The sequence below is a fragment of the Ranitomeya variabilis genome, chromosome 1 (assembly GCF_051348905.1).
Source record: "Ranitomeya variabilis isolate aRanVar5 chromosome 1, aRanVar5.hap1, whole genome shotgun sequence".
Classification (NCBI taxonomy): domain Eukaryota; kingdom Metazoa; phylum Chordata; class Amphibia; order Anura; family Dendrobatidae; genus Ranitomeya; species Ranitomeya variabilis.
The window spans coordinates 1,118,527,892-1,118,551,621 of record NC_135232.1 but is presented as its reverse complement, the minus strand read 5'-3'; the positions used below and the strand labels follow the sequence as shown (position 1 = coordinate 1,118,551,621).

Sequence of the window (23,730 nt, the reverse complement as noted above, 5' to 3'; positions counted from 1 at the left end):
CCTCGGCCATGCCATGGGAGAACAGAGCCCCTCGGCCACGCCATGGGTGCACCGAGCCTCTCAGCCACACAAAGGTTACTTTGACATGGACCAAGCTATCATTTTTCTTAGTGCACGATGTGCTACAAGGAGCCAGGCTTAGTTTGTTGAATAATTGTTTGATTAACTAGGACGTAAGCGTTGACATCATATGTGGTCGAACTGAACCATTATTAGGTTTTAAGGCTGCCAGAAGTACAGTGTATGGATCAGTACACCACAACCCCGCACACTGTGCACTCACTGATCTCAGATATCATCATCAATCCTGGATACCATAAAGGTAGCATCATGGCTCCTTCATTGCAACGTTTACTGGAGTCCAATCAAAGCAACAGAAAGCATGGTGAACAGGTATGGCACTGTTTTATGGAAGGCGCCGAATACCCCAAATTATGAATTAACACACGACACCCGGCTCATACATATATACTTTATTACAGTTAGCAAGGTCCAGGTCTACACTTTCAGGTTGGTGCGGTCCTGGTACTTCTGGTAGGGGTCGTTGACGTACCAGTTCCTCCTCTTCCAGAACGACGTGGTCATCTTGTCCAGCAGTTTGCTCTGCGTCTTGTTACAGAATACGATTTCTCGGAGACGCTTCTTCCTGGAGGCCGACTTCTTCCACAACTTCTTCTTATAACCAGCCTGTAAATATTAGATGTAAGCATGAAGTCGGCTTCTTACATGCAAATCAGTAATAAGGGCCGGACACTAATGATGGCATACAATGCTGGATAATCTGGACAGTCGCTCCACTTATGAAATTAAATATATATTTTGTTTTTTGCTACTCTAGACATTGGAATCACAGTCAAAACATTAAGGGGTTAGCCCAACAATGTAGACCCTGTTTGTATGTTTTACTGCATAACAATGTTTTTATGATTTTATATCCCATTTGTTATTTCTTTACTTTATTGGTTATGTATAAATGCAAAAACTTTATTTTTTTTTCATTTACCCCCCCCCCCCCCCCACCTTCCCTGCACATGTGATTCAAGAGCTTCAACATATTTTACGGTTGGGGGCCTAATTTTTAAGCCATTTTATATTTTGAATTTATTTCTTGAAAATTAAAAAAAAAGTTTCACCGCACTTGGAATCTGCCCCCCACCCCGTGTTTCAGCACATTGTATGTTAACATAACGACACCATTTAACAACTAGATCTCGTCCTGCATAAAATAAGTCCTCAAACGGCCAATGGGAATGAACAAATACAAATGTATAGCTTTTAAAAGCAGGGGAGGGAGGGAAAAAAATAAAATAAAAACAAAAAACCCCAAAACTGAAAAGTGCCCAGTTGGGGAGGGGATTACATGTGAGACAGTCTTTATATTTACTGTGCCCAAAATAATAGGTTTATGATCTCTACTAAGCCCAAAGACGCGTGCTCAGACATTAATGTGAGCACCGCTTTCTTGGTAAAGAACATAAAAATAACTATATTGGGCGCACTAAATAAGTAGGTGTCATGTTTTTCTGGAAAAATACCTTTCTCCGTATCCACAGTCCACAGTGCAGACGCATAAAGCGTTTGGTGACAGATGGCACAGACTTTCGCTTCCCCCTCCGGAGGCTGAAGTAAGTGACCGTCCTTGAAGGGTGAAGAAGGAGGCTCGGAAGCAAAGGGGTTACACTGAGGAGAGAGAGGCAGGGGCTATGCTTTCATTATAAAAAATAACTGATAAAACGCAATAAACTATAATTATTACAGCGTAATGTGTCCGGCATGTTAGTGAGGTACTTGGAGATTTAGCGGCAGGGAGGAGGGACACTGAGGAGCCACCAGTGAGGCTTATTGGGTGGAAGATCAGCAGCAGGGAGGAGGGACACTGAGGAGCCACCAGTGAGGCTTATTGGGTGGAAGATCAGCAGCAGGGAAGAGGGACACTGAGGAGCCACCAGTGAGGCTTATTGGGTGGAAGATCAGCAGCAGGGAGGAGGGACACTGAGGAGCCACCAGTGAGGCTTATTGGGTGGAAGATCAGCAGCAGGGAGGAGGGACACTGAGGAGCCACCAGTGAGGCTTATTGGGTGGAAGATCAGCAGCAGGGAGGAGGGACACTGAGGAGCCACCAGTGAGGCTTATTGGGTGGAAGATCAGCAGCAGGGAAGAGGGACACTGAGGAGCCACCAGTGAGGCTTATTGGGTGGAAGATCAGCAGCAGGGAGGAGGGACACTGAGGAGCCACCAGTGAGGCTTATTGGGTGGAAGATCAGCAGCAGGGAGGAGGGACACTGAGGAGCCACCAGTGAGGCTTATTGGGTGGAAGATCAGCAGCAGGGAGGAGGGACACTGAGGAGCCACCAGTGAGGCTTATTGGGTGGAAGATCAGCAGCAGGGAAGAGGGACACTGAGGAGCCACCAGTGAGGCTTATTGGGTGGAAGATCAGCAGCAGGGAGGAGGGACACTGAGGAGCCACCAGTGAGGCTTATTGGGTGGAAGATCAGCAGCAGGGAGGAGGGACACTGAGGAGCCACCAGTGAGGCTTATTGGGTGGAAGATCAGCAGCAGGGAGGAGGGACACTGAGGAGCCACCAGTGAGGCTTATTGGGTGGAAGATCAGCAGCAGGGAGGAGGGACACTGAGGAGCCATCAGTCAGGCTTATTGGGTGGAAGATCAGCAGCAGGGAGGAGGGACACTGAGGAGCCATCAGTCAGGCTTATTGGGTGGAAGATCAGCAGCAGGGACACTGAGGAGCCATCAGTCAGGCTTATTGGGTGGAAGATCAGCAGCAGGGAGGAGGGACACTGAGGAGCCATCAGTCAGGCTTATTGGGTGGAAGATCAGCAGCAGGGAGGAGGGACACTGAGGAGCTGTCAATCAGGTTAGGTGGGCATAGATTGTGGCTAAACCTTCAAAAAGGATTATACAGTTATTCCGACATCCTCTATAGACCATACACACCGACCCCAGAGACGTGGTCACTGACCTGCCGAGAATGGCGCTGCCCCGGGCTGGTCTATGCGCTGCCAGGCCCTGTGTGCATGTGGCGACAGGGGAGCAGAAGGCAGACAGGCGCAGTACGTTATTGGACACACACGGATTTACCAGCGGCCTCAGGAGAGCTGATGACAAAGAAGGAGGACAAATATACACGTGGCTGACAAGAAGGACTAGTGACGGCCATATTGGTTGTCAGTCTCCACTTTACTGGCAACAGATGATGGCACTGCCAACAAATCCGCCATCACACGTACCTGCGGGGCCAGCTCCAGGCCGGGCGAAGCTTCTGGGCCATTGTCTGCAAAGGGGGAAATAAAGAGAGTAAAAGAAAAATGATAAAAGGAAAAAGAAATGTAAAATAACGAGGTTTTCTCACTGAGCGACATAGAAACAGTCAGCAAGCTGCTGGGAGAAATCCGAAAACCTCCATCACTAGCAGCAGGGTGGGATTGTCAGAGACCCCACTACAAGTGACATACTACCAACATCTGGAGCATAAGCCGCGGGCAGAAATCCCGGCACCTACAGGCTCCGCAGCCATCAGTGAGGTTAGTAATGGTCGTCTGAGAAGGGTTCTGACAATGAACGCACTCCGGCAAATCATCAAGATCCGCTGCTGGCAGCTGCTGTGTAATCACCGACCAATGGCGTCCCAGACGTGGAGACAAGTCCGGAGACGCTGCAGCCATGGGAGCACGTACAGGCCACGCAGGATGCTCACAGTGGGACGTCATCGGTCGGTGATTACACAGGAGCAGCCAGCAGAGGATCTTGATGATTCCCCCAAGGGCATTAACAGACAGCTGCATTCACCATGCTGTAGGCTTCAGAGCTGAAATCTCCCACTATTCCCAGATGGTTCTGAGTCAAGCGCCAGATACGGAAGCACTACAAGTCCCAGAAAACACAGATTATACAGCCTAATAAAAGGTGGACATGATGGAGAACAATAAGTCTCAGGAAGCCTGGCACCGCCATATTGCTGGGTGACACAGACTGTGCCCTCTAGTAGAGGTGATGGGCACCCATGTCTCGCCCTCCACAGAGGGGATGGTGTCGTCCGTACACCCCAGTGACTGTTCCCCCACTGTGCTGCTCCCCACACAGTCCTCCCCTCTACCTGAGCAGTGGTCTGGTCCTGGCACAGGCAGCCCGCAGAGGCCCACAGGACAGCGCCATGTTGTCAGGGTCCGCGACCGGACTGTACCAACAAGAGAGGGGGAGCCGCTCTTACGTTATAGCGGTCCACATCCTCTGTCCCGACGTCTCCCTATTACAGAACACGAGGTTATGGGCAGATAATACACCGCAGTCACACGGGTCACAGCGGGAGCCACTGATGTTCCGCCGCTCCCGTCCCGATCTCCACCCCCGTCCTGCTTGCATAGTGGAATATTCCACTTCCGGGTCCTACACGTGTGGCACAGACTGGTGGCCGCAGAGCTCGCACTCCGCAGCATGCTGTTCTCCAGGGACGTGCCATGGCGGCGCCTGCAGGACATCGGCTTCGGTGTTTACTCCTCGGAGGAGATCAGGTGACGCGATATTATCTGTGATTACACGGGGCAAGGCGGCGGCGTTATACCCCAGAGCTGCACTCACTAGTCTCACTGTGTACATACATTACTGATCCTGAGTTACATCCTGTATTATACCCCAGAGCTGCACTCACTATTCTGCTGGTGCAGTCACTGTGTACATACATTACATTACTGATCCTGAGTTACATCCTGTATTATACCCCAGAGCTGCACTCACTATTCTGCTGGTGCAGTCACTGTGTACATACATTACTGATCCTGAGTTACATCCTGTATTATACCCCAGAGCTGCACTCACTATTCTGCTGGTGCAGTCACTGTGTACATACATTACATTACTGATCCTGAGTTACCTCCTGTATTATACTCCAGAGCTGCACTCACTATTCTGCTGGTGCAGTCACTGTGTACATACATTACATTACTGATCCTGAGTTACATCCTGTATTATACCCCAGAGCTGCACTCACTATTCTGCTGGTGCAGTCACTGTGTACATACATTACTGATCCTGAGTTACATCCTGTATTATACCCCAGAGCTGCACTCACTATTCTGCTGGTGCAGTCACTGTGTACATACATTACATTACTGATCCTGAGTTACATCCTGTATTATACCCCAGAGCTGCACTCACTATTCTGCTGGTGCAGTCACTGTGTACATACATTACTGATCCTGAGTTACATCCTGTATTATACTCCAGAGCTGCACTCACTATTCTGCTGGTGCAGTCACTGTGTACATACATTACATTACTGATCCTGAGTTACATCCTGTATTATACCCCAGAGCAGCACTCACTATTCTGCTGGTGCAGTCACTGTGTACATACATTACATTACTGATCCTGAGTTACCTCCTGTATTATACCCCAGAGCTGCACTCACTATTCTGCTGGTGCAGTCACTGTGTACATACATTACATTACTGATCCTGAGTTATCTCCTGTATTATACTCCAGAGCTGCACTCACTATTCTGCTGGTGCAGTCACTGTGTACATACATTACATTACTGATCCTGAGTTACCTCCTGTACTATACCCCAGAGCTGCACTCACTATTCTGCTGGTGCAGTCACTGTGTACGTACATTACATTACTGATCCTGAATTACATCCTGTATTATACCCTAGAGCTGCACTCACTATTCTGCTGGTGCAGTCACTGTGTACATACATTACATTACTGATCCTGAGTTACATCCTGTATTATACTCCAGAGCTGCACTCACTATTCTGCTGGTGCAGTCACTGTGTACATACATTACATTACTGATCCTGAGTTACATCCTGTATTATACCCCAGAGCTGCACTCACTATTCTGCTGGTGCAGTCACTGTGTACATACATTACATTACTGATCCTGAGTTACCTCCTGTACTATACCCCAGAGCTGCACTCACTATTCTGCTGGTGCAGTCACTGTGTACGTACATTACATTACTGATCCTGAATTACATCCTGTATTATACCCTAGAGCTGCACTCACTATTCTGCTGGTGCAGTCACTGTGTACATACATTACATTACTGATCCTGAGTTACCTCCTGTATTATACCCCAGAGCTGCACTCACTATTCTGCTGGTGCAGTCACTGTGTACATACATTACATTACATTACTGATCCTGAGTTACATCCTGTATTATACCCCAGAGCTGCACTCACTATTCTGCTGGTGCAGTCACTGTGTACATACATTACATTACTGATCCTGAGTTACATCCTGTATTATACCCCAGAGCTGCACTCACTATTCTGCTTTTGCAGTCACTGTGTACATACATTACATTACTGATCCTGAATTACATCCTGTATTATACCCCAGAGCTGCACTCACTATTCTGCTGGTGCAGTCACTGTGTACATACATTACATTACTGATCCTGAGTTACATCCTGTATTATACTCCAGAGCTGCACTCACTATTCTGCTGGTGCAGTCACTGTGTACGTACATTACATTACTGATCCTGAGTTACCTTCTGTATTATACCCCAGAGCTGCACTCACTATTCTGCTGGTGCAGTCACTGTGTACATACATTACATTACTGATCCTGAGTTACCTCCTGTATTATACCCCAGAGCTGCACTCACTATTCTGCTGGTGCAGTCACTGTGTACATACATTACATTACTGATCCTGAGTTACATCCTGTATTATACCCCAGAGCTGCACTCACTATTCTGCTGGTGCAGTCACTGTGTACATACATTACTGATCCTGAGTTACATCCTGTATTATACCCCAGAGCTGCACTCACTATTCTGCTGGTGCAGTCACTGTGTACATACATTACATTACTGATCCTGAGTTACCTCCTGTATTATACCCCAGAGCTGCACTCACTATTCTGCTGGTGCAGTCACTGTGTACATACATTACATTACTGATCCTGAGTTACATCCTGTATTATACCCCAGAGCTGCACTCACTATTCTGCTGGTGCAGTCACTGTGTACATACATTACATTACTGATCCTGAGTTACCTCCTGTATTATACCCCAGAGCTGCACTCACTATTCTGCTGGTGCAGTCACTGTGTACATATATTACATTGCTGATCCTGAGTTACATCCTGTATTATACCCCAGAGCTGCACTCACTATTCTGCTGGTGCAGTCACTGTGTACATACATTACTGATCCTGAGTTACATCCTGTATTATACTCCAGAGCTGCACTCACTATTCTGCTGGTGCAGTCACTGTGTACATACATTACATTACTGATCCTGAGTTACATCCTGTATTATACCCCAGAGCAGCACTCACTATTCTGCTGGTGCAGTCACTGTGTACATACATTACATTACTGATCCTGAGTTACCTCCTGTATTATACCCCAGAGCTGCACTCACTATTCTGCTGGTGCAGTCACTGTGTACATACATTACATTACTGATCCTGAGTTATCTCCTGTATTATACTCCAGAGCTGCACTCACTATTCTGCTGGTGCAGTCACTGTGTACATACATTACATTACTGATCCTGAGTTACCTCCTGTACTATACCCCAGAGCTGCACTCACTATTCTGCTGGTGCAGTCACTGTGTACGTACATTACATTACTGATCCTGAATTACATCCTGTATTATACCCTAGAGCTGCACTCACTATTCTGCTGGTGCAGTCACTGTGTACATACATTACATTACTGATCCTGAGTTACATCCTGTATTATACTCCAGAGCTGCACTCACTATTCTGCTGGTGCAGTCACTGTGTACATACATTACATTACTGATCCTGAGTTACATCCTGTATTATACCCCAGAGCTGCACTCACTATTCTGCTGGTGCAGTCACTGTGTACATACATTACATTACTGATCCTGAGTTACCTCCTGTACTATACCCCAGAGCTGCACTCACTATTCTGCTGGTGCAGTCACTGTGTACGTACATTACATTACTGATCCTGAATTACATCCTGTATTATACCCTAGAGCTGCACTCACTATTCTGCTGGTGCAGTCACTGTGTACATACATTACATTACTGATCCTGAGTTACCTCCTGTATTATACCCCAGAGCTGCACTCACTATTCTGCTGGTGCAGTCACTGTGTACATACATTACATTACATTACTGATCCTGAGTTACATCCTGTATTATACCCCAGAGCTGCACTCACTATTCTGCTGGTGCAGTCACTGTGTACATACATTACATTACTGATCCTGAGTTACATCCTGTATTATACTCCAGAGCTGCACTCACTATTCTGCTGGTGCAGTCACTGTGTACGTACATTACATTACTGATCCTGAGTTACCTTCTGTATTATACCCCAGAGCTGCACTCACTATTCTGCTGGTGCAGTCACTGTGTACATACATTACATTACTGATCCTGAGTTACCTCCTGTATTATACCCCAGAGCTGCACTCACTATTCTGCTGGTGCAGTCACTGTGTACATACATTACATTACTGATCCTGAGTTACATCCTGTATTATACCCCAGAGCTGCACTCACTATTCTGCTGGTGCAGTCACTGTGTACATACATTACTGATCCTGAGTTACATCCTGTATTATACCCCAGAGCTGCACTCACTATTCTGCTGGTGCAGTCACTGTGTACATACATTACATTACTGATCCTGAGTTACCTCCTGTATTATACCCCAGAGCTGCACTCACTATTCTGCTGGTGCAGTCACTGTGTACATACATTACATTACTGATCCTGAGTTACATCCTGTATTATACCCCAGAGCTGCACTCACTATTCTGCTGGTGCAGTCACTGTGTACATACATTACATTACTGATCCTGAGTTACCTCCTGTATTATACCCCAGAGCTGCACTCACTATTCTGCTGGTGCAGTCACTGTGTACATATATTACATTGCTGATCCTGAGTTACATCCTGTATTATACCCCAGAGCTGCACTCACTATTCTGCTGGTGCAGTCACTGTGTACATACATTACATTACTGATCCTGAGTTACATCCTGTATTATACCCCAGAGCTGCACTCACTATTCTGCTTTTGCAGTCACTGTGTACATACATTACATTACTGATCCTGAGTTACATCCTGTATTATACCCCAGAGCTGCACTCACTATTCTGCTTTTGCAGTCACTGTGTACATACATTACATTACTGATCCTGAGTTACATCCTGTATTATACTCCAGAGCTGCACTCACTATTCTGCTGGTGCAGTCACTGTGTACATTACATTACTGATCCTGAGTTACATCCTGTATTATACCCCAGAGCTGCACTCACTATTCTGCTGGTGCAGTCACTGTGTACATACATTACATTACTGATCCTGAGTTACATCCTGTATTATACTCCAGAGCTGCACTCACTATTCTGCTGGTGCAGTCACTGTGTACATTACATTACTGATCCTGAGTTACATCCTGTATTATACTTCAGAGCTGCACTCACTATTCTGCTGGTGCAGTCACTGTGTACATACATCACATTACTGATCCTGAGTTACATCCTGTATTATTCCCCAGAGCTGCACTCACTATTCTGCTGGTGCAGTCACTGTGTACATACATTACATTACTGATCCTGAGTTACAGCCTGTATTATACCCCAGAGCTGCGCTCACTATTCTGCTGGTGCAGTCACTGTGTACATACATTACTGATCCTGAGTTAGATCCTGTATTATTCCCCAGAGCTGCACTCACTATTCTGCTGGTGCAGTCACTGTGTATATACGTTACATTACTGATCCTGAGTTAGATCCTGTATTATTCCCCAGAGCTGCACTCACTATTCTGCTGGTGCAGTCACTGTGTACATACATTACATTACTGATCCTGAGTTACATCCTGTATTATACTCCAGAGCTGCACTCACTATTCTGCTGGTGCAGTCACTGTGTACATACATTACATTACTGATCCTGAGTTACATCCTGTATTATACCCCAGAGCTGCACTCACTATTCTGCTGTAATGGATATGTGATGTAGGGATGTGACTCTCCGCGCTCCTGCGGTATTTGCGGGTGGTGACAGCGGGTTGTCTGGCTCGGCCATCTTGCTATATTGTAGTACTGGTATCAGACTCCGCTTTGCAGGGATCAGTAATCAGCATTTAGTTTTTTTGCTCTTCGTTCCATACTGTGACCGGTGTCTATTTCTTTTCTAGGCAGCTGAGTGTGAAAGCCGTCACCAACCCCCAGTATGTGGACCCTGCGGGCAATCCCATGGTGAACGGCCTGTACGACCTGTCCTTGGGCCCAGCGGACAGCAGAGAAGTGTGCGACACCTGTGCCCAGGACTTCTCCAGCTGCCCCGGACATCTGGGCCATATTGAGCTGCCGCTGACCGTGTACAATCCCCTGCTGTTTGATGTGGGTATTGTAGTCACTGGTCCCCGACATTTGAAATGTGGCGAAATGGAAAAAATCCCCATAAGTTACATGTATCAGAAAATGGAGACCACCAACATTTCCCGCTCGCTTCATTGGGGGGACACAGGAAACCAATTTATTTATAATTTTTTTCCTTCTCTTCCTCGTGGTAGAAGTTGTACGCGCTGGTGAAGGGCTCCTGCTTCCACTGCCGCCTGCTGACGTGTCCGCGATCCGCCGTCCATCTGCTGCACAACCAGCTGCGGCTGCTGGAGCGGGGGGCCGTGCAGGAGGTCTACGAGCTGGAGGCCGTTCTGAGCCGGGTGAGTCACGCTGCCCACATTACCCTGATTGCCGTCGGACTCCATGTAAGACGACGTTTCGTAGATCCGACCGTTTCCTTCTCTTCTGTCTCCAGTTCCTAGAAGGTTGCGCCACGGCCAGCGGCACGGAGGTTCAAGAAGAATTAGAAACCTACACCAAGAAAGTGCTTAAAGCCCACCCCAAGAGGCAGGACGTGTCCCGGGTCAGTGTCTGCAGGGAGACATTTATTTATTCCTTAAATAACGGAGACTCCATCAGTGAGCTCGGTCCGATGGGAGGTTTCCCCCTGTTACTCTCTTATCTGTCTTATTCTGAGCTCTTCTCAGCTGATGTTTGACCACAGACCAATGTGCTGGGAAATAATGAGCCGATAAAAGCCAAACGATGCAAAATATCTAATAAAACCCAATGGCATTTTTTTTTAGCCCCAAATACATGAATGTAATAAAAAAAAAAAAAAAAAGTGGACAACCCCTTTAACTACAGGTGGTCGGAGAGTCGGTGGTTAGTGATTTTCCATCTGTGACTTCTTCTCAGGTGAAGAATATTTGTGTGACCAGGAACAATCTTCTCCTGAACTTCTGGAGGACGGAAATGGGGGCGAAGAAATGTCCGAGTTGCCAGTGAGTAATGGAGGAGACTGTGCCGGGATCCATTTATGTGTTTTTAGACTGGGGTGATAAAAAAAAAACTGGACATGGAGTATTAACCCCTCACGGAGGCATCCTCTAGCCCACCAGGACTACAGGCAATAAACCTCCCCCAGTGCTCTGGTCTACAAGGGAAGGAGGCGTTACCCCACCAAGGAAGGAGGCAAGAATCATCAAATTACCCTAGACTAACACCCCTCCACTGCTCTAGACCACCAGGGAGGCTGTTATTCGCTCCTGTACAGTTTTGGATAATCGGGGCAGATATTAACCCCCTCATGACTATACAGCACTAAGGAAGCCAACATTAAAAACTGCACCGCCCTAGACCACCAGGGACGTTGTTATAACAATTCTTCAGGCCTTCGCCCCTCACCACTAATCTAGATCAGAGTTAATGATTCTACTACTTCAAACCACCAGGGAAGTTAGCATTGACCCCCTTCATTACCCTAGACCACCAGGGACGTTGGTAGAACAATTCTTCAGGCATCAGACCTTCACCCCACCAGCACTAATCTAGATAAGATTATAAATCTGCATCATTCCCTCTACTACTTTGCCCCAATAGGGAAGTTGGTATTGAATCCCTTCATTACCCTAGACCACCAGGGAAGCAGACATAAGCATATACACTGCCATAGATAATCAGGTGTGCAAACTGTAATTACCAAGGAAGGAGACACAAATGTTGAGATATCCCTTGACTATCAGAAAAGCTTCACTGCTCTAGACCACCAGGGAACGGGCATCAGCTTCTCCAGATAATCAGCATTAATTCTTGGAGTCCTATAGATCACAGAGGAAGTTGCACTATTCTTGGGGAGCTGACATAACATTCCTGGTGGTCGACATTCACCCCCTCACCTCTACTCTAGACCAGCAATCACTGCACTCCTCTAGTCCACCAGGGAAGTTGACACTAAACCCCTTCATTACCTCCCCAAGAACACCAACTAAGCCGGTACTTACCCTCTTATACTACCCCAGACCCTTCACATTCCCCTAGACCACCAAGGAGGCCGTCATTACTGCATTAGACGAGGTGCATATCTAATAATAATAATAATATTTATTTATATAGCGCCAACACATTCCGCAGCGCTTTACAGTTTAACAGTTTCAAACACAACAGTCATAGGTAACAACGTTAACAATACAGTAATAAAGCAAAAATAAGACAAAATAAGACGACCCTGCTCGTGAGAGCTTACAATCTACAATGAGGTGGGGGAGATACAAAGTACAGGTGTGTATTTACAATGATGTATTTACAATGATGGTCCAGCCATCTTCAGGGGGTGGGGGATAGATGGAGATAGTGAATGGGTTACACACGCACAAAAACATAAAATGAGTTTGATTAGGGAACGCGATAGGCCGCTCTGAACAAATGTGTTTTGAGCGAGCGCCTAAAACTATGCAAGTTGTGGATGGTCCTAATGTCTTGGGGTAGAGCATTCCAGAGGATTGGCGCAGCATGGGAGAAGTCTTGGAGTCGGGAGTGGGAGGTACGGATTAGTGCAGAGGTTAGTCGGAAGTCATTTGCAGAGCGCAGTGGTCGGTTAGGCCGATAGACAGAAATGAGGGAGGAGATGTAAGGGGTGCCGCACTGTGGAGAGCTTTGTGGGTGAGAACAAGTACTTTGAATTGTATCCTGTAATGAATGGGCAGCCAGTGTAATGACTGGCGAAGAGCGGACACGTCCGAGTAACGATTAGCCAGATGGACGACCCTGGCTGCTGCATTAAGGATGGACTGGAGAGGGGAGAGTTGAGTGAGGGGGAGGCCAATTAATAGAGAGTTGCAGTAGTCCAGGCGGGAGTGGATTAGGGCGACAGTGAGAGTTTTTGTTGTCTCCATGGTGAGAAAAGGGCGGATTCTAGAGATGTTCTTTAGTGTAAGCGGCACGAGCGGGCAAGAGATTGTATGTGGGAGGTGAAGGAGATATCAGAGTCAAACATTACACCCAGACAGCGTGCCTGCTGCCGGGGTGTTATTATGGTGCCACCCACGGAGAGGGAAATGTCAGATTTAGGGAGGTTAGTAGAAGGCGGGAGCAGAAGAAGTTCAGTTTTGGAGAGGTTGAGTTTCAGATAGAGAGCGGACATGATGTTGGAGACTGCGGACAAACAGTGGTGTTCTGTAGTACAGCGGGGGTAAGGTCAGGGGATGACGTGTATAGTTGTGTGTCATCAGCGTAAAGATGGTACTGAAAGCCAAATCTGCTGATGGTCTGTCCAATTGGGGCTGTGTAGAGGGAGAAGAGAAGGGGGCCAAGGACTGAGCCCTGAGGTACCCCGACAGTGAGAGGAAGAGGAGATGAAGTGGAACCAGAGAACAGAACACTGAAGGAGCGGTCAGAAAGATAGGAGGAGAACCAGGAGAGAGCAGTGTCCTTAATGCCTAGTGACTGGAGCCTAGAGAGTAGGAGAGGGTGGTCAACAGTGTCGAAAGCTGCAGAAAGATCGAGGAGAATGACCAGAGAGTGGTCACCGTTACATTTTGCTGTCAGAAGGTCATTGGTCACCTTGATGAGTGCAGTTTCTGTCGAATGTAATGGGCGGAAACCGGACTGTGAAGGGTCTAGGAGGGAATGAGTGGAGAGGTAACGGGTAAGGCGGGAGTAGACTAGGCGCTCCTGGAGTTTTGAGATGAAGGGGAGATTGGAGACCGGTCTGTAGTTGTTTGTGCATGATGGGTCAAGGGTGGGTTTTTCTCCTACGCCTCATTGGGGGACACAGGACCATGGGTGTTATGCTGCTGCCACTAGGAGGACACTAAGTAAACAGAAAGATTAACTCCTCCTCTGCAGTATACACCCCTTCACTGGCTACAATTTCCCAGTTCTTGCTTAGTGTCTGTAGGAGGCACTTGGGTCTATTTGTAGACCCCAATTTTCTTATTTTAATTTTTATTTTAATTTTTAATTTTCTGTAAATTTTTATTTTTTATTTAACGGAGTGAAGGGGGCGACGGATCCCTTTTTTATAGGACCCGCTCTCCCCCGAACCAGCAACAGGCGAGCACGGCGAGTATACCTCCCCGTCCCTCTCCTGCGACGCTGGAGCACGCCAATTTTACCGGGGCGACGGTTCCCACTTGGTCCCGATCTCCCTTCCCCCCTGCTGCGGCGAGCACACAGAGTCCGCTCTGATGTACCTCTCCGGGGGCCCCAAGACAAGGCCCACTATGGCGTTGCACAGGGTTATTCCATTGCCCTGCAACAGTTCAGAAGGTGATAAGCTGAAGAGGATCTTGAAGAAGGGAGGAAGTGCAGCGCACAGCTGTCAGGGGGACCGGCTACCGGAGGGCACTGTAAGTACATCCCTCCTGCCCCCCGAAGCTCAGGGGGGCGCCGGCGTTACCTGCGGGAGTCCCTGGGGAGAGGCGGGGTTGGGGACCTGCGCTGTCAGCGACACCCTTTGCGGCCTCACCGCCGCACATCGCCGGGCAGGCCGGAAATTTAGTCCCCGGCTTTTCGGCCCGAGTAGGCCTCAGTGGGCAGGTACCTCCCACGGCCGCAAAAACCCCGCCCCCCTTTTCGGCGCTTCTCGTCTGGAACGAGAGGCGCCCTGCAGTTCTCGGGGGCCATATTTCTTCCTCTCTGCAAGGTGGCCCACGCATCCACCTGCTGCTCAAGAACCGCCACGGCTCATTCCTCCCCGGGGACACAGACACAGGATCGTGGGTAAGCTGCTTCAAGAAAGCTTAACCCTTTCCCTGCATACTACCCCACTCCGTCCCTAAAAGACACTATGTCTCAATCCAAGGAGACCAAAAAGGGTAACAAGAAGCACACAGTGTTTTTCACTGTTTGTGCCACTTGCAATACGGCGCTGCCCCGAGCTTACAGCAGCCCGCTGTGTGCGGATTGTGTCACAGCCTCTGTGCAGCCACCTCCCGCCGCCGCCGATATCGCCGCCGAGGCCGCAGCCGCCGATCCTGTAGAGCCTAGTCGCCCGGAGTGGGCAGCTACTCTGTCACGGTCCGTGGCTTCCCTGGTTAGGGCAATTGACTCCCTCCGGGGCCCCCCTCCAAGTCAGACCGCGGAGGATTCTGACGATCCATCCTCCAGCAGGGGGCGTACCCTGTCACTTTCTACCCGGGGTTCTAGAAAACGGGTTCACGTTTCGTCCCCTGACCATAGGTCGGCGGGTCCTTCAGCGCCTGCAAGCTCTGCTTCCCGGTCCCCTTCCCCAAACCCAAACGACTCTGAATATGAGTCTGACAATTCCTACTTTCAGGAATCCTCTCCCTCCCAAGAGTCTCTCGACTCTCTCATCGAGGCAGTCAACCAGACCCTGAAGGTGACTGAGGACTCCATATCCGCACCCGAACACGCGGTGTCTTTCAAAAAGACTAAACGTGTTCAAAAGGTTTTTGTCACTCACCCTGAGTTTAAGGAGATTGTACAAAAACATAGGGACCGTCCAGATAAACGCTTCATAGGGCAAAAGTCCATCGAGGCCAAATATCCTTTTTCTCGGGAACTGATCAAGGACTGGCTGCAGTCCCTGTTGTGGATTCTGTTTTTGGGCTCCCTCTGGTGGTTACAACTGGTACTGGGTGACTTTGGTGGGTTGCGGTCTCTGGTTTCCACCTGTCCATCAGAGCCTGGGTGTTTCCTATTTAACCTGGCTTTCCTGTCATTCCCTTGCCGGCTATCAATGTATCAGTGTGTCTCTGTTACCTTTGCTACCTGCTCCTAGGCCTTCAAGACAAGCTAAGTCTGGATTTCCCTGTTTCATGTTTGCTTTCATGTTTTTAGTCCAGCTTGCAGATATGTAATTCTCTGCTGCTGGTTGCTCTAGTGGGCTGAAATTACCACTCATGTACCATGAGTTGGCACATGAGTTCAAGTAATTTCAGGATGGTATTTTGAAGGGTTTTAAGCTGACCGCGCAGTGCACCTTTTGTATCCTCTGCTATCTAGCTTAAGCGGGCCTCATTTTGCTGAATCTGTTTTCATAACTACGTTTGTGCCTTCCTCTCATTTCACCGTCATTATATGTGGGGGGCTGCTATTTCTGTGGGAATATTTCTCTGGAGGCAAGATAGGTCTGTGATTCTTCTGATAGGGGTAGCTAGATCTCCGGCTGGCGCGAGACGTCTAGAGTCCCCCCAGGAACGTTCCCCGGCTGCTGTTAGTTGAGTGTTGAGGTTCAGGATCGCGGTCAGCTCAGGTTCCATCACCCTAGAGCTCGTCCTGTTTTTGCCCGTGTTATGTGTTTAATTCCCTGCCATTGGGAACATGACAAGTCCCCTTCAGTGGACCCGGCTGTGTCACAGCTCGCGTCAAAAACCATCCTGTCTCTCTCTGACGGTTCCTCCGTTAAGAACCCCTCTGACCGCCAGATTGACTATCTGGCTCGCTCCGTCTTTGAGGCCACAGGAGCCTCTCTCTTCCCTTCCTTCGCCGCCTCTTGGGTGGCTAAGGCTATGGTCTCTTGGACCAAGACACTTTCCTCGACCATCCAAGTTAGTGACTTATCTCCAGAAAGCGTTCTTTGACAGCCCTGCCTTACCAGGCTGGTCGGTTATTTGGAGAAAAATTAGACCAGATGATCTCGGATGCCACCAGGGGAAAAAGTAAATTTATCCCCCAGCAAAAGCCTACCCGGCCTTTTCGGTACCAACAGCAACCTCCATTTCGGCCTTTTCGTCAAAATGCCAACTGGTCTTCTACATCCTCTGCCTCCGCATCAGGACGCGGTTCGCGCGGTGGCCGAGGCGCCCAGGTCTCTTACAGACCAAACCGTAACTGGAAACCCAGACCGAGACCACACGGGTCTAAGGGATCCACATACCATAGATCCTCCCAATGACTCCTTGCATCATCCGGAGGGCACCAACAAAGTAGGCGGACGCCTGCTCTTGTTCCGTCAAGCCTGGCTCTCAGTCGTTTCCGACGGATGGGTCAGGGAACTGGTGTCCACCGGATACAAAATAGAATTTTCCTCCCCTCCACCCATGCGTTTCTTCCAGTCTTGCCCGCAAAAGTCAAAGGCCACAGCGTTCCTCCAGGCAATACGGGCTCTACAAAGGGACGGAGTCATCATTCCGGTCCCCCTAGAACAAAGATTCAAGGGTTTCTATTCGAATCTATTCGTGGTCCCCAAAAAGGACGGATCACTACACCCGATCCTAGACCTCAAACTCCTAAACAAATTCGTCAAAATCCGACACTTCAGAATGGAATCTCTCCGTTCTGTGGTCGCGTCTATGGAAAAAGGAGAATTCCTGGCGTCCATAGACATCAAGGATGCTTACCTGCACATACCAATCTTTCCTTCGCACCAACAGTTCCTCCGCTTCGCATTTCGCGGAGAACACTTCCAATTTGTGGCCTTGCCCTTCGGTCTCGCCACCGCTCCCAGAGTCTTTACGAAGGTCATGGCGGCTGCCATGGCCATTCTTCATTCCAGGGGAGTTGTGGTACTGCCGTACCTGGACGACCTGCTGATAAAAGGTTCTTCTTACCTAGCCTGCGAGGAGTCCGTCGCTCTCACGGTGGATACTCTCTCTCGCCTGGGTTGGAAGATAAACTTCCAAAAATCCTCTCCAGTTCCGGCACAACGGATCTCTTTTCTTGGGATGACACTGGACACTTTTCGCGGTCTGGTCATCCTCCCTCTAGACAAGGCCTTGGCCTTGCAGCGGGGAGCTCAGGGCCTTTCCCGCCCAGTCTCCCACTCCATTCGATTCATCATGCGCGTTCTCGGGCAGATGGTAGCTGCCATGGAAGCGGTTCCATTCGCGCAATTTCATCTCCGTCCCCTAAAAACTTGCGCTGCTCTCGGCATGGGACGGCAATCCGTTCTCCCTCGACAGCCGATTCCTCCTGTCCCCACGGGTCAGGAAGACCCTCAGGTGGTGGACGCTGAAGTCCTCCCTATCCCTAGGAAGGTCTTTTCTCCCGGTGCAGTAGCTGGTGGTGACCACCGATGCCAGCCTCCTAGGCTGGGGGGGCGGTTTTCAACCATCACACAGCTCAAGGACGGTGGTCCACTCGAGAGTCCCGTCTTCCCATCAATCTCCTGGAAATACGAGCTATCAGGCTAGCATTGTTCCAGTTTCACCATCTTCTGGCTGGTCACCCAGCCAGAATCCAGTCCGACAACGCCACGGGCGTGGCGTACATCAACCGCCAAGGGGGAACCCGCAGCAAGACGGCTATGCTCGAGGTGTCCCACATTCTTCGTTGGGCCGAGTCCAACCATTCGTCCATCTCAGCGATCCACATTCCAGGTGTGGAGAATTGGGCGGCGGACTTCCTCAGCCGCCAGGGTCTCGCTTCCGGCGAGTGGTCCCTTCACCCGGAGGTTTTCCAGCAGATTTGCCATCGCTGGGGGACCCCGGATGTGGATCTCATGGCATCCAGAATGAACAACAAGGTTCCACAATTCTTTGCGCGGTCCCTCGACCCACGGGCCCTCGGAGTGGACGCCCTGGTCTTGCCTTGGCGCCAATTCCGCCTCCCGTACATTTTTCCCCCTCTTCCCCTGCTGCCGAGGGTCATCAAGAAGATCAGAGCAGAGGGGGGGTACCAGTGATCCTCGTCGCGCCGGATTGGCCGCGTCGGGCATGGTATGCGGAACTGGTTCAGCTGGTCGCCGACGCCCCCTGGCGTCTTCCAGATCGCGTGGATCTCCTTTCACAGGGCCCAATTTACCACCAGAACTCAGGGGCCCTGTCTTTGACGGCCTGGCCGTTGAATCCTGGATTCTAGGCCAAGCGGGTTTCACCCCCAAGGTGTCTTCCACCATGATCAGGGCTAGGAAACCCGTATCCATGCGCAGTTATCACCGTACCTGGCGAATTTTCTTCTCATGGTGTGACACACAGGGGCGATCTCCCCTAGTATTTTCTGTCCCTGCCATATTGGAGTTTCTCCAATCTGGCCTGGACTCGGGACTTGCTCTTAGTTCTCTAAAAGGTCAGGTTTCGGCATTGTCAGTACTCTTCCAGCGAAAAATCGCCAATAGATTGCCGGTCAGGACTTTTTTCCAGGGAGTTTCCCGTGTGGCGCCTCCCTACAAAATGCCTTTGGATCCGTGGGATCTTAATTTGGTTCTAGGAGCTCTTCAAGAGACTCCCTTCGAACCGCTATCGGACGTTTCCCTGACCTTCCTTTCTTGGAAGGTAGTTTTCCTAGTGGCTATTACGTCCATCAGACGGGTCTCGGAGCTAGCGGCACTTTCCTGCCGCCCTCCGTTTCTAATTTTTCATCCGGACAAGGCAGTGTTGAGAACCTCTCCCGTTTTTCTTCCCAAGGTCGTTTCTCCTTTCCACCTCAATGAGGAGATTGTTTTGCCTTCGTTCTGTCCGGCTCCAGTCCATCGCATTGAAAAGGCTCTGCACACTCTTGATGTGGTGAGGGCTCTTCGTCGGTACGTCTCAAGGACGGCTCCCTTCCGCACGTCGGATGTCCTGTTTGTACTTCCAGAAGGGTCCAGGAAGGGTTCTCCCGCTTCCAAAGCTACTCTAGCTAAGTGGATTCGGTCAGCCATTCAAGAATCCTATCGTGTCCGGGGTGTGCCTATCCCGGCTGGGATCAAGGCCCATTCTACTCGGTCGGTGGGCGCCTCGTGGGCCATTCGGCACCAGGCGTCAGCACAGCAGGTCTGCAAGGCTGCGACATGGTCCAGTTTGCACACTTTCACCAAACATTACCACATTCATTCTCTCTCTTCTGCAGACGCCGCCCTTGGCAGGCGCATTCTGCAAGCGGCAGTTCCTTAGCCGTAAGTCAGTGGTACATGGGGTATTAGCATATTGCTACCCACCCAGGGACTGCTTTGGTACGTCCCATGGTCCTGTGTCCCCCAATGAGGCGTAGGAGAAAAGGAGATTTTTGTGTACTCACCGTAAAATCTTTTTCTCCGAGCCACTCATTGGGGGACACAGCACCCACCCTGTTAGCCTGTTTGGCTTGTTGTTGTTACTTCTTCGTTTTTGACATAGGTTGTCATTGTTCATGCTCCTACTGCTTTACTACCGAACTGGGAAATTGTAGCCAGTGAAGGGGTGTATACTGCAGAGGAGGAGTTAATATTTCTGTTTACTTAGTGTCCTCCTAGTGGCAGCAGCATAACACCCATGGTCCTGTGTCCCCCAATGAGTGGCTCGGAGAAAAAGATTTTACAGTGAGTACACAAAAATCTCCTGATAGTGTTTGAAGGAGGAGGGGAAAATGCCAGAGGAGAGGGAGAGATTAAAGATTGTAGTTAGGTGAGTTGTGACGACTGGAGAGAGAGACTGGAGGAGGTGTGAGGGAATGGGGTCGGTGGTGCATGTAGTCGGACGAGAAGAGGAGAGGAGCTTGGAGACTTCTTCTTCTGTGATGGGATCGAATGTGGAGAGTGAGCCAGGGGAGATGCAGGGAGGAATGGGAGTCATTGCACTTGGTGTCTGGGAGCGGATTTCCTGACGGATATTGTCTATTTTCTCTATAAAGTGGGAGGCCAGGTCATCAGCACAAATGTCTGTGATAGGGGCTTGTGCTTTTGGCCTGAGGAGGGAGTGAAAGGTGTTAACGTTTCTTGGGGTTGTTGGCTAGTGAGGAGATCAGGGTGGTAAAGTAGGTCTGTTTGGCGAGGTGAAGGGCTGAGTTATAGGTTCTTAACATAAATTTGAAGTGTATGAAGTCTTCTGGGGTGCGAGTTTTCCTCCATAAGCGTTCAGCACTCCTAGAGCATCGCTGGAGAAATCGGGTTTGTGATGTGAGCCAGGGCTGTTTCACTCTGTGTTTGGAGGTTCTGAGGGTGAGGGGAGCTACTTGGTCCAGGGTGCTTCTAAGAATGTCGTTGTAGTGATGTACAGCCAGATCAGGACATGAAAAAGAAGAGATAGATTGGGGACAATGATGAGTGTAAGGAGTCTGAAAGTGTATGAGGGTTAATGGCATGTAGATTTCTGAATGTGTTGTAGGTAGGAGAGTGCTGGGGTGGGCGAGGAATTGTGAATGTGAAGGATAGAATGTTGTGGTCAGAGAGGGGAAGTGGTGAGTTATCTAGGTTGGAGATTGAACAGAGCCGGGCAAAGACCAGGTCCAGGGTGTTACCGTCTTTGTGTGTTTCAGAGGTTGAGAGCTGTGAGAGGCCTAGGGAAGTGGTTAGCGATAGAAGCTGGGATGCAGATGTAGAAGTGGGGCTGTTTATGCGGATGTTGAAATCTTCCAGGATAAGGGTTGGTAGTTCTGAGGACATGAAGTGCGGCAGCCAGGCTGAGAAATGGTCAATGAAGTGGGTAGGTAAGCCTGGGGGCCGGTATATGACGCTACTCTGAGGGAGAGGGGACGGAAGAGCCTGATGGTGTGGACCTCAGAAGAAGGGAATGAGAGTGATGGAACTGGGGGTATAACCTGGAACGTGCATTGGGGGGACAAGAGTATGCCGACTCCACCACCAGGTCTGTTTGTGGGTCTCGGGGAATGGGAGAATTGTAAGCCACCATGGGAAATGGCAGCAGGGGAGACAGTGTCAGAGTCCTGGATCCAGGTTTCAGTGAGGGCCAACAGATTGAGAGAGTTGTTCAGAAAGTAGTTGTGCAGGAAAGGGAGCTTGTTACATACAGACCGTGGATTCCAAAGGGCACAATTGAAAGGGAGAGGTGAGGGAGTGCAAGTAATATTAATAAGGTTAGTATGGTTTTGATATGAGATAGGGTAGCGGTTGGGGGATGGGGGACCGGGATTGGGGGATATGTCCCCTGAAATCAGTAGGAGTAACAAGATAAAAAGCAAATAGTTTTTTGAAGCGTTTGAAGTTTTTTTGTGCAGTGTGTTTGGGCAAGATGGGCTGAGGTTTTTCAGGAAGGTGAGAAGTGCATGGGAGCTGTACATGGGAGAGGAAAGCAGTGAGGGGCTGATGTGTATGAGTCGTGGTGGAGGGGGGATTGGGCGGTGAATGCGGATTGCAAGGGAGCATAGGAGGATAGGAATATAGCACATGGTGAGAAGGGAGAGCAGAGTGTGGGTTACCTGACTCCTGCCCTGGCTAACTGCCATGAAATAACTGCGGTTTCACGACGCTTATCTTCGTGACGCTTTCCTTCTGGGACGCTTGCGTGCCCCCCACTTGCGTGCCCCCTTAAGGATGGTTCGACATTCATAGTCCAGACATTAGAGTCTATTGCAGCAGATGATACAGCTATCAGAGGTAGGAAGTAGCACCACTTTAATGAAATGCAGAGGACAGCAAGCAGAGGGAGTGAATACCTGTGTGAAGAGAGAAGATGGATGTTAGTTCTGTGCCATGAAATAACTGCTGTATCACGACGCTTATCTTCGTGACGCTTTCCTTCTGGGACGCTTGCGTGCCCCCCACTTGCTTAACCTCCCCCCTTGCTGTTATAAATTACCAAGTAAGCTGACATTACGTCCTACTCTACACCGTATCATCATTTTCTCACTACACTAGACCCCCAGGGACATAGGAATTCACCTTCCATCATTATGACTGGTATTAAAAAAATAAAAATAAAATTAATCAACTGCTTTTGAAGACCAGTGAAGTTGGAATTGACCATTTTGACCATCAGGAAATTAAGTCCTCATTCCCACACGCTTCCCTAGACCACCAGGGAACTGAGTAATTTTTTGAGTCATTTTATTATTCTAAAATAGTACTTTTTTGGTTTTGTGTCTAAACTACTCTGCTGGCTGGGAAAACTGACTCGGAGGCCTCTTAGGGGTCGGACGGGCGCTCAAACTTTGACCAAAGTGGCAAACTTTTAATAACTCTTCTAACTTTTGATGTTTTGTTTGTTTTGTTTTCCTTAGTGCGCCGTCCTCCGCCGTCCGGAAAGAACACAACAGCAAGCTGACCGTCCTGATGAACTCTAAAGGAGGCAAGAAGAACCCGGCTAAGAGTACGGGGGTCCCGGGAAGTGAGTGTCCCCCTCTACATACGTTATATATCTTTTGGGTTAATCAAAATTTAGAGAAGTGCCCCTTTAAATTTGACAATTTTTTTTTGAAAGGTGGCTGGGAAGAGCTGTGTCTGTGCCGTGTGCAACGGCCATCACAATATTCTAACTCCCTTAGATGCTACAGACAATGCTGAATGCGGCGTCTAAGCGGTTAGATTCCAGTCCTATGTACATGGGGATTGCAGCAACGTTTCTTGTATTTCTAATTTCTTTTTTTTCTTTTTCCAGTTGAGGAGACCTCAGAGATCACTGAACGCGGCTTCCTGACTCCCAGCACTACAAAGGAGCACGTAGAGGCTCTATGGGAAAATGAAGGTAGCGCCATGCTTATATTTGTACCTCGGGGGTGTTACCGTGGGTGACGGCAGTCAGTGATTGGCCACTGCTGTCGTATTTAATCACTCCTTAATTTTCGGGTGGATTTAAAGGAGTTGTCCAGGAGTTAA

The 23,730-nt window shown here is 49.1% G+C and overlaps 2 protein-coding genes across 2 annotated transcripts in view; one reads left to right on the top strand and one right to left on the bottom strand.

The window, feature by feature from the left end:
- Nucleotides 1–458: 458 nt before the first annotated feature.
- On the bottom strand, nucleotides 459–4,302 carry MRPL35 (mitochondrial ribosomal protein L35). Its single transcript, XM_077280230.1, has 5 exons — nucleotides 4,114–4,302; nucleotides 3,248–3,291; nucleotides 2,980–3,115; nucleotides 1,536–1,680; nucleotides 459–687 (listed from the first exon to the last, which is right to left on the bottom strand). Exons 1-5 carry the CDS (start codon nucleotides 4,170–4,172, stop codon nucleotides 499–501), a joined length of 573 nt encoding a protein of 190 aa, XP_077136345.1. The 5' UTR covers nucleotides 4,173–4,302; the 3' UTR covers nucleotides 459–498.
- A 74-nt stretch (nucleotides 4,303–4,376) lies between these two features.
- POLR1A (RNA polymerase I subunit A) overlaps nucleotides 4,377–23,730 on the top strand; it is an 83,339-nt gene continuing 63,985 nt past the window's right edge. The window contains exons 1-7 of the mRNA XM_077280229.1: nucleotides 4,377–4,528; nucleotides 10,172–10,376; nucleotides 10,550–10,699; nucleotides 10,795–10,902; nucleotides 11,238–11,323; nucleotides 23,136–23,242; nucleotides 23,513–23,599. Coding sequence (XP_077136344.1) covers nucleotides 4,452–4,528; nucleotides 10,172–10,376; nucleotides 10,550–10,699; nucleotides 10,795–10,902; nucleotides 11,238–11,323; nucleotides 23,136–23,242; nucleotides 23,513–23,599 — 820 coding nt within the window. The 5' untranslated portion in view covers nucleotides 4,377–4,451. The remainder of the gene's footprint in view (nucleotides 4,529–10,171; nucleotides 10,377–10,549; nucleotides 10,700–10,794; nucleotides 10,903–11,237; nucleotides 11,324–23,135; nucleotides 23,243–23,512; nucleotides 23,600–23,730) is intronic.